Consider the following 11263-nt stretch of genomic DNA (forward strand, 5'->3'; position numbering starts at 1 on the left):
TTCCATTTTGCACAATTCATCCATTTGTCCATACCTTTTTTTGGTTCCTCGACCAGACTTTTACTTATCTCTATTTGACAAACAACACTTCGTTAATGGCGAAGTTCAACCTCAACTCAAGGTCTGATTGGTATTGGTTTGAAAAACAGTTGTTCATTGTAGTGATGTTCATGGTTCATCTTTCGTACGCAATATGGAAAAAGAAAGAAGTTGTTCAATTTTTACAAAATTATAAGCATATATATGCACTTGGCAATACATACCATCTAGATCACATTATCTTGGTGGTCAGTTTGTTACAAACTCAACAAGACTTAATTCGTCAACAAGAACAATATATATATCTTGGTGTAAAAGACCATCTTCTATTAATCTTTGAAATATTTAATCATCAAACGTATCATTCTCAAAGTTTACTAGTGATTTTTTTTATTGTTTTCTACAAAACTAAATAACTTCTTTTGTTTCATCAGAATTGAATGTTTCACACTTTGTAGATTTGTTAAATTTTGTCTTTACAACATCTAATATATTTTAAGCTTCAATCATGAATTTAAAATAAAATTTACAGATTTTATAATCGAGATTTAATTTTTATGAATTCATTAGTTTAGAACACTCCGCATATTTCAGAGATTTTATTCAATCATAATTTTTAATATAATTTAAATCCAACCACAATCCAATGTTATTCAACTAATGATTTTAAATAATGTTTTAAAATCTAGTTCTATTGGATTATGTGATTGTAAATCATGTTTAAATTTTTAAAGTTTGGTGTTGTTCAATGAAGATTTCAAATCTTTCATTAAAATCTAGTGTTATTCCAAAATAATAAACTTTTAAAATTTTTATATGTTAAGTCATTTCAAATCAATTCCAATAGAATTTTATTATTAGAATCAAAATATAATGTATATTGCAGATATTTTAGAATCTAAACAAATGAATCCATAAAACTGATATCAACTTTTAAATTTAGAAGATTATAAAACCTAAAAAAATTCATTTGAAATTCATAATTGAATAACACTCCCTAAATTTTGGTTTTGATAATTTACTCATAAAACTCAATTGGAATTGATTTGAAATGAATTAATATAGAAAGATTTTATAAATCATTTAATTTTGAATAGCACTATATTTTAGTGAAAGATTTTAAAATAACACCAAAATTTAAAATCTAATTTACAATCAAATGATCTAATAACATCGGATTTTAAAACATAACTAGATTTTACCCCGTGTATTCGCACATGATTTTTTTTATAAATTCAAATTTGTAATGTAAGTTCTATTTTTTATATAAATATAATTTTTTTAATAATTGATAAATATTTTTTATTTAGATATAATTTATTTTAAAATTTTTTTCTAGTATTATTATGACCATGATCATAAAAAACACAGTAATTCTATTGATAAAAAATGACTGTTATTATAAAAACATATTTCTAACTCGGTTATTCTATTATCCGAAAATGATTGTGGTTATGAAATAATAGTTCTAATCCACTTGTTCATATTACCATATAATATAAATATTTACTAATTTTGAAATAATTTTTTTAATATATTGCATGTTTTGATAACATAATCCGCATAAGATTATAATTAAAAAAAAATATACTGCCTCATCAAATTATCTTATAATATTAATATTTATCAGTTTTCAATATATGAAATTTTGATCTTATATTGAATATGATTAAAAAATATAAAAAAATATTTGTTAATTATATGTGTTATTCTAAAAATATTATTTATTTTTTAAATATTAAATTAAATCTAACATATATTCAAGAAAATTTAAAGTAATTGAAATTAATATATATTTAAAAGAATTTAATTAATTATAAAATAGTTTGAATTTTAAATTAAATATACTAAATTAATATCTAATTTTCGGAATTAAATTTATATTTATAAAAAAAATATTTTTAAGAAAATTTTTGGGAGGTTTAGAAACAAACACAAAAAATGTTTCTGGTTTAATATAATAGATATTTAGAATCATTGAACAAGAATAGATTGTGGTTGGATTTAGATTCTATTGTATTTTTAATTACATATTAGTGGATTGCTTCCATTTATTTCAAAATCTAGTAAACAGAGATTAATAACCTTATACAAGTTTTGCATTTAAAATTATAAATCGTGGACATAAAACGGAGAGATTATTTACTTGAGCTGTATTTTCCATTTTTTAATAAAAATCTATAAGAAATTATCTATGATCTGGGCCGTTCGTTCTACTCACGCGAGCGATATACGAAGCGGCATAATTTTCGGATAAGACCATAAAATTGACTCTGAGGTGGACCATCGCGAACAGGAACAGCACTAGGCAAGCACCTTCTTCCTCCTCATCTCTCTCTCTGTTCGACATCTGGGTCCCTCTTTGTCGCAATCTTTTCGACATTTGTGTGAATTTAGGGATTTACTGAAACTCTCACTCACTTGTCGGATAGATTTATATATATTAGGGCAAGGATTTACGACTTTTTTCGATTGTTAATTAAATATTCATCTTTTCCCCAATATTAATGAACAAGCAAGAAGCTGCCCTAATTTCTCCTTTTTTTCTTCCACGTGATGTGGTTTTTCATCATGGGTCACTGACACTAACACATTTTAAAATCAATTCATGTGCAGGGTTTCATGTTCTCGTGAAGTCCATTTTATCCAAAAATGGTATTAAATTCGTCTAATTTGGAAGTTTTCTTCTTTCTTTTTTTGGGGCTGTGTTGCATTTCTTCATAAGTTTTGGGAATCTTGCAGAAACGCAACCGAGGTGAAGGAGGTTCCTCTGATCGTGAAAGGAATGAAGAATTTCCAAAACCAGAGACCTTGGATTTTGACGAGACCCATATTGGTGTACGTTATACGTAGCTAGAGACACACAAACTAACATTCACTCTTGTCTACATTTTGTTTTTAAACGTTCTCTTATGGTTCAGGAAGGTTCATATTTGTTTCCTGCTTGATGTCCAGGACAATGCTGCTGCTGCTAGTTCGTCTGCAATGCATGTGAAGTCAATGCTGATTGGCATGGGATTTTGCTCTACTCTTGTTCAGAAAGCAATTGATGAAAATGGTATTAATCAAGTGTTTCTTTTCTACAAATCAGAAAGTATAGTCATCTTATGAAAGGCTATTGTGTATGTTAACTTTAATCTTGGGGAATTTGATTACTGAGGTTGCTTTCTTTTCACATCCAGGTCATGATGATATTGAATTGTTAATAGAGATTCTCACTAAGACGACTGTGACTGAACTTCCTCAACCCAGCTTTCATGGGCCTATGGAACCAAAACCGGTAAATCGCATGACATGTACAAGGATAATATTGATTATCAATAATCAAAATCAAGTAGTCTGATATTGTTTTGTTTCTTTTATCTTTGACAGGAACCGGATATTGAATATGAAGCTGATGGTACTAGGACTATGCTGCTAACAATGAAGTTTCCTGAAAATTTAGTTAACTTTGCACTAGATAAACTTGGTAATGTATTTAATACCCAATGACTTTGGCTTTCCATTCATGATTTCTAACAGCAAAAGTTGCAAATAATTTACTGGAACTCTAACGTATTTTTTCTGATATGAGAAATAACATTTAAGATGTTATGTTCTTTAAATAATGTCCAAAGGTGAAAGCCATTGCATATGATCATAATAGATAATTGCATCCAGATTTTAGGAAAGGTTCTTATGTTATTTGGAGTCATACAGAAACTTCGCATGTGGAAAGCAACTCTCATTTGGCGAGTTGCTAGTGCATTTCTTCATTATTTTTTTTTATGTGTGATAGGTAAAGATGCGCCAATTGATGTGATAGCAGATTTCATTGTTGCTGCTCAGTTAGCGGAAAAGTATGCAGAAGAATCTGAGGATGTCATTCCAGTTGTTGCTAGAGAACCAGATGTATGTGGTGCTTTAGACAAGCTGTTGATTTCCTTGCTAATGCTTTCTTTTACGCTCTGTCATGTTTCCTTCATCTCCATTTGTTGCTTCGCCTTAGTAGATTCCACTACCTTTCTTCTAGGTTCATTTTTGTATTTATTCATGTGGTTATTACCTCTAACCTTTTATTTTATGTTTTACATCCAGGTTCCCAATGAATTACTGTTTGAGAAAATGGATAAAACCTTACGTTTATTGGAAATGGGATTCTCTGATCATCAAATCTCAATGGCAATTGAGAAAATAGGTGAGCAACATAGGCATTCACCTGTTCCTCAGTTGTATAGAATGAAACACCGATCTGATCTCCTGCCACTAAATAGATATGAATCATGGTTTATATATATAGAGATGATCATTATAATCGAAAGTTGAAATGAGAAAACTATTATTTATTTTGCACAGGTACAGAAGGTCAAATTTCAGATCTCGCTGAGTCAATCATTGCTGGTGAAGTTCCTGGTGGTTTTCATCATGACCTTGCAAATACAGAAAAAGTATGTTCCTTCTATTATTTAATTATTAAATTTTCACGCATTGAAAACTAGAGCTTTTGCTACTCTTTCTATCATGAAACCATTTTATTCTTTTCGCCTTAAGTATGCTAAGATATTGTTGGATCTTAATTTAATGATATTTGGTGCCATTTGTAGAAAGTTTTAGCGGCTCCGTCTGCAGCAAATGGTGCATGTCCTTCAAAAGGTTGGAGATTTGTTGGTGTTGGTGCCCAGAAAAAGGATGATGATGTGGGTTCGTCGAGTGGCACTGCCAATCTAGGAGAGACATCAAAGGGTAAAAAACTGAAAGATGAAGTTGAGAATGCCGACACTGATGACCGAAGGAAACGGCTAAGACCTGGGTATATGGGAGATTCAAGTTCGTTTATGGAACTTCCAAGAATGCAAGATGAGTCAAAAGAGAACACATATGGAGTTCCCAGTGCAATGCAGCCACGTTTGTCCCAGGTGCTTCAGCCAGATGTCGCCAAAAGACCTTATTTCCTTTATGGAAACATCACTGAATTATCTCCTTACTGGTGGTCGAAGATATCAAGCTTCTTGGATGAAATTCAGCCTGAACATGTTGATACTCGGTTATTCTCAGCGTTCCATAGGTTAGAAGGGTATGTGCATAATCTCCCTACTGAAAACCGGTTCAAGATCCTCCCAAGACAACAGTTGACTTTGCAAGACAGAACACCTGAATATCTAGAGTCTGTTATGGGATATCCAGCAAACCACACAAAAATGGGTGGGGTAGGACTGGCTGAGAGATTGAAGATGCTTGACTATTGCTTCCAAACAGAGACGTTGGCATATCATCTCTCTGTCCTCAAGACTTTGTTTCCACAGGGATTAAGAGTTCTATCGTTATTTAGTGGAATTGGTGGCGCGGAAATTGCATTAAGCCGACTTGACGTTCATCTGAGATGTGTGGTAACCGTTGAGCACTGTAGATTGAGCCGGGACATAATGAAAAGATGGTGGAATAATTCTGGACAAACTGGAGAGCTTGTGGAGATTGAAGATATCACGAGAGTGTCGTTAAAGAAGTTGGAGAGTTTAGTTGAGAGATTTGAAGGATTTGACATTGTCATATGTCAAAACCCACCAACACCAAATGATTTCTGTGAAGAAAGCTCAAGAAGCCAAACATGCAAATTTGATTTCTTGTTGTTCAACGAATTTGTTCGTGTGTCAAAACGTGTCAGAGATATCATGGAGTTAAAGCTGACCAAGTGATTAGGCAGGCTTTTCAGCGCTGAACTCGTGAGTCATGGAGACGGTAGAGAGATTTTTATGAAACTTTTTGTCAAAGGATTTTTATGAAAATTGCCATTTTCACTTTCTTTGTTGTTTGATACATGGTGAATCTTCTATTAACAGAGTTTTGAGAACAATAGTGTGTGTGGTTTCTATCCTTCCTGTGTCTTCTTTGAGATGTTTCTGATCCGTGAGAAAGCGTGTGTTCTTGTGATTTAGCAGGTTGAATTTGCACGGAGAAATGCATTTCATTAATTTTATTTACAGGTTTTCAACTTGTTTAAAACAAAAAAAAAAGACAAGGCGATGAAGATTGTCTGAATGGAAAATGAAAACCTCTAGACGGAGACAGCGACGGTGGAAACCAAGCTGTCAACACCACAAATGTTACGACCTCTACATAGCTTATAGTAACCATTCTCACCCCAAGTTTCTCCCCATGAGTTTTTGATGATCCAATACGGCTTTTTCTTGAGCCTAGCTTGAGCAAACCCGGCAGAACCATAACCAACCAACAAGACACCGTGGTTGAGCCGTCTCGAGCATATGTAAGGGCACGAGACTCCTCCAATGTAGGTTTGCATATAACCTGCGTTGATTGCCACTGCAAGGACAAAAATCCAAAACTTAAGATTCAGCTTTTAATATTATTTGTTTGAAATCTGAGGTTAGGCAGGGAGTGATTTATATTACCAGCTAGAGGACCGTTTTGGACAAGATTTGCAGCGATCTGATCTTCGTTGATAGAGACAAGACTGAAGTTGGAAACAGAAGCAACAATATTAGACTTGTCTAAGTTGCAGGTCCCACCATCAGTGCCGGTGTATGGATAATCTTCCTCTCGCATGAGCCCTCCTGTTTTGAGCGTGTACTCAAAGGCGGTGTTCATGAGCCCACCGTTGCAACCAGAGTCACATGAACCTGCCTGTTCTGGATCACACTACGTAGATACAAACACACAGACAAAGTGAACCACATCATGAATGAATCTTCCAAAACAAAGATGGTGAGAGCAAACAACAACGCAAATGAATCAGACCTCGTGATCACAATCGAGGAGCTGTTGTTCACTGAGACTGACGAGTTTCCCAGTTGCGAGGAAGTGAGCACCTTCAAGCGCACCTGTAGTGCTGAAACTCCAACAGGATCCACAAGATCCCTAAACTCAATAATAATTAAAAGACACAAAATCTATTAGATTTTGATCATATTCTTCATCAAATTCTTCATCATCATACAATACCTGGTTTTTCACGGGAGTAACAGCGCCACGATCTCTCCAGTCAAATTCTTTGGGAAGATTCTGCGTAGGGAGAATCGGGGCTTGATTAACGTCTTTGGGAATCTTAAAGCCTAAACCTTTGACACCCAAATGCATTCTCCGAAACTCAGAAGGAGTCAGATCCGAAAACTGAGTAACTCCATGGCTAGCAAAAGGATCCATCCTCTGGTGATGCATTGCTCGCAGAAGGTTTCGTCTGAAAATCGACAATCTGTGGTAATGCTCCTCAACAGAACCGTAAACCTTGCCGAATTTTCTCTTGAACAGAGCAAAGTGATCCTCCGATGACAAAACTCTCGGCTCCGTTACATTAACCACTTGTCGGATCAATAGATCGTCGCTGTCGTCCTCACAAAACGAAACAGAGACCAACACAAAGAGGACAAGAGAAACGGAGAACAAAGCCCTAAACTGATCCATCATGAGTTTGGTTAGATATGGAGAGAAGAAAGAGGGATTTGATTATATATATACTGAGAGAGAGATCTTGGGGAGGATCTTAAAGAGATATTTTTTTTTAATCGAAGAAAGCGGAATGTTTGGAAACTGAATTCAAAACCAGTTATGATTTGACAAGTGGCGATAGATTGACATGTATGTAGTAGGCGTGATCTTATTTTCCCGCGAGAATGTGAGTTGGCACACACATCTGTTGTTTCTTGGTTAACCGTTATGGGCTTACCGTTTTCTTTCTCTGCGAAAGACGATTATCATTATCAGACACAGAAGTTTTCCAGGCGTTTTTTCGTTTTCTCCGGCCGGCCGGCGTCGGCTCTGATGCAGGCTGTATTCGTTTGGTTTGTAGATATTTTAATCCATTAAATTCCTATCAGATTTGGTGACATCCATTGATTGGTAGAGAGATTCCGATTGGGTTGATTTCTCTTATTCCTTTTGTGATCACCAGTCAAGTCTGATATGATTAATCTCTCTTTTGTAAATTCTTGGGCTATTAATTTGTTGATTTTTTGGTCGTTTCAACATCCCCTTCTAATGGTGATTGTAAATGAATACACATCACCGAATCGATGCATGGGTCTGTGTGCCTGGGTTTGCATTCGTACATGGGTGGTTAATTGCAATATCAAAAAAGGATCAACACACTTTGCTCAATGCAATTCGCTTATAACAATTTTTTTGGTAAGTGGAAGCTTTTTCTTCCTTTTCTTATTCTAGTGATGGTTCAATGGAATCTTAAAGTATCTCTTAGTAGAGTTTTTGCTTCCGATGAGTTCTTACTCTGCCGGTGTAAAGTCCGGTTATCAACCGGTGATTGTCCTTTTATTTCACGGTATAGAGGTGTCACTTGGATTTTTGATCCCGGAATCACTAGAAAAATCAATTTCTTAGAAGAAGAAATAAGGTTTTCATTATATCAAATTAGGAGAACAACAAAGTCGAAATATTGTAAGAAGACTCTGATACGGAAGCATTGGTCTCAGAATGTCGAAGTTCCAGAACTATTATTGGAAACATCGGGTTTTGTCATGCAGTGTGTAATTCAAAGGTTTAGCTAAGAGATGTTACCGACACACTCGCATCAGATTAAGATCAAATACGGAGAAGGAAATAACGGATTTCATGATTCGTCAGCGAGTAAGACTAATCTACAGAAAGCATCGTCAAAATCACTTCTTTTGTTGTATCTTTTTCACTATATGGCGCATATATCTGCTTATGTAATAATTTGTATTATAAAATTTTTGTATGACTTTGTAATTCTAATTTGAAATCAATGAAATTGTTTGCCGTAAAAAAAAAATCGTTATGGGCTTATTTATTTCACAAGGTACGTTTTGTTGACCTGAAACGGTCCGGTTTTAAAATAAATGTATTGATTTGTCAAGGTTCGGATTCGGTCTAGTTCTAAGGATACAAAACAACAACGACATGTTTGCAACACAAAAAATAAGAATATGGATTAATTTGCCACATTTTAAAGCCGTCTCTTTAAAATTATTTATGCAATATGGATTAAAATGCATAAAGAAAACTGACAATTTGTTGATTTGAAGTCTCTTTCTCAGTACGTGGGTCACATCTTTGGAAAGCTCATTATATCTGACAGAGCACAAAGTGCCAATCTCTTTGACACGACTATGGAGTACCTCTGCCTTCTCAGCATTGACAAGGCCCACAACAAAGATTACACTATCTTCACCTAATGAAAACTAAGCATATAGGATTTGCTAAACCGATAATTATTACGCATGTAATTCACGCGAGGCGATTTTTTCTCTCCTTTCTTCTCAGTCTCTTCTTCGTCGAGTTTTTCAGCGGTTCCCTCCGGTGATGCCGGCACTGTGAGGGAACCCGCGTTTTTCTTCTTCTTTTGATCCCCGTCTGCTCTTCAATCGTGGGAAAGAGGGCTTCTCCGTCGATTCTGGGAAGAGATCTGAGTGACAAAGGTGAATCTGGCTCCCGTCTGCGGCGGCTAGTGTGTTCCAGATCTGGGCTTTGAGGACGTGGTCCGGTGACGGAATCTTACTCGTTTGTTCAGGCGGTGGTGGCTGGCGTTTGACGCGTCGGTGTGGCGAAGCCTTGGCCTTGGGTCAGAGTTGGGTGAGTGGGTTTGCGGAGGTTTTTGTCGGATGTGGCTGACTGTGGTAGCGGAGCCGCCCAGGGACAGTGGCAAAGCAAAGTGGCAGGTCTTTCCCGGCTTGTCTCCTTCCCACCTTACCCCTCGTCTCATCTGTGGTTGGGGTGAGCTGTGCGGCGTCTTCGTCTTCGTCAGAGTTCAAGAGATTGTGGTAGCCTCGGTTTCCCAAATCTCTTACGGTGGTTCTGGGCCGTTCTGGGCTAGATCGAAGGTTCCTGGCTGCATCGGAGGTTTTCTGTTCTGGTGCCTTTCGTCGGAGGTCCTGATCGGACGGAGGGGAGAGTCGACGGCGAGAGTTCTTCCTAACGGCGGACGCGTTGTTTTAGGGTTTTCATTTGGTTTGATTCCGGTTTGTTTTTTTTGTTTGGTTCGCTTTTTTCAATTTCTTTTGTTTCTGGTTAGCCCGATTTTCCAGACCCATTCGGATTTAGTTTGGGTTTGTAATCCGGTTTATTAATATAATATTAAAAAAAAAAACTAAGCATATAAATATAGGCAATAAAAACGAGAGACGCTGTTACTATTGAATAATTAGATTATACGTATAGGTTATGTCAAACTACATGCTTGAATAATTAGATTATACGTCTTCAAGTCACCAGATTCCAGCCAGATTACTCCTTGTCAGCAATCCTGCCAAACATATGAACATACCCAAAAAGATAAGCACACTAGGAAATGTAGAGAGAGAAAGAGATTGAGATTGTTCATGGGTTATTATTAGTTTACCTGAGCTCTGACAACTTTTGATGAGCTTCCTCCGCAGCAGCTCACTCAGCAACCTTCATGGCATCCTGATGAGAGTATATAGCACTCGAATCAGTGAGATAAATCCTATTGAAAAAAATATCATATATATATATTAAATGTATGAAAATCTATGAAATGATTTCGATGAGTCGTATAATTTACTGCAGCAGCTCTCTCACGAACCTTCTTAATGATCTGAGAGTAAGTAGCACTCGAATCAGTGAGATAAATCTATGTATGATGAGAATTTCTGAAATGATCGATGAGTTGTATAACTTACTGCATCAGCTCTCTCACAAAACTTCTTGACTTCTTCTTGTGAGTACGTAGCACTCGAATCAGTGAGATAAATCCTATTGAATAAAATACTGAAAAATGTTGCGACCAAAAAAAAAGAAAAAGGCGATTCACTGGCCCCCTTCAACGTCTAAATTCGCCCGTGTAATCGCAATGCCTCCAAATTCTGCCGCCGGAAGCTTCGTAAGGACCGCGGCTCTGCGAATGTTCTTAACCCCTCTCGAGATGCCTCCTCCTCCGATTTGGCGGTGCCTCCTTCCCTAGTCGTCCCCATTTCGGATGGTGCTGATGCAGATCTGGGTGGCTCCTCTCCCTCGGGAAATGAACCCTCCCCAGATCTCGAACCGCATAATACCGTTCAAAGCTCGACTCTTTCCAGCCGTTAAAGCTTATGTTCCCTCAGTAGTGGTAGGGGATTCCGTGATAGCTGTTGAAGGTCCAGCCTCCAGCTCCAACTCTACCGTTGCTGTAAATCTTAGTAGTCCCTCGTTGGCTCAGCAAGAACGGAATTGGGCGTCTCTCTTGAAAGACTCTAGTCAGCTCGAGGAAGTTGGTGAGCCCTCTCAGCACGTTACGGGTGTGCCGTTCGTTCTAATCCCAGAT

The 11263-nt window shown here is 36.5% G+C and overlaps 2 protein-coding genes across 2 annotated transcripts; one reads left to right on the forward strand and one right to left on the reverse strand.

Annotated features, from left to right (window-relative positions):
• Positions 1-3747: 3747 nt before the first annotated feature.
• LOC18022066 (probable inactive DNA (cytosine-5)-methyltransferase DRM3) lies at positions 3748-5721 on the forward strand. The gene is made up of 4 exons (XM_024158397.1): positions 3748-3930; positions 4117-4216; positions 4375-4466; positions 4623-5721. Exons 1-4 carry the CDS (start codon positions 3748-3750, stop codon positions 5709-5711), a joined length of 1464 nt encoding a protein of 487 aa, XP_024014165.1. The 3' UTR covers positions 5712-5721.
• Positions 5722-5950: 229 nt separating this feature from the next.
• Positions 5951-7434, reverse strand: LOC18021865 (probable cysteine protease RD19B). The gene is made up of 4 exons (XM_006404527.2): positions 6976-7434; positions 6772-6891; positions 6426-6672; positions 5951-6336 (listed from the first exon to the last, which is right to left on the reverse strand). The coding sequence occupies exons 1-4, from the start codon at positions 7432-7434 to the stop codon at positions 6071-6073; spliced, it is 1092 nt and encodes a 363-aa protein (XP_006404590.1). The 3' UTR covers positions 5951-6070.
• Between the last annotated feature and the right edge of the window lie 3829 nt (positions 7435-11263).

This window comes from Eutrema salsugineum, unplaced genomic scaffold, assembly GCF_000478725.1.
Source record: "Eutrema salsugineum unplaced genomic scaffold, Eutsalg1_0 scaffold_15, whole genome shotgun sequence".
In the NCBI taxonomy this organism is placed as follows: domain Eukaryota; kingdom Viridiplantae; phylum Streptophyta; class Magnoliopsida; order Brassicales; family Brassicaceae; genus Eutrema; species Eutrema salsugineum.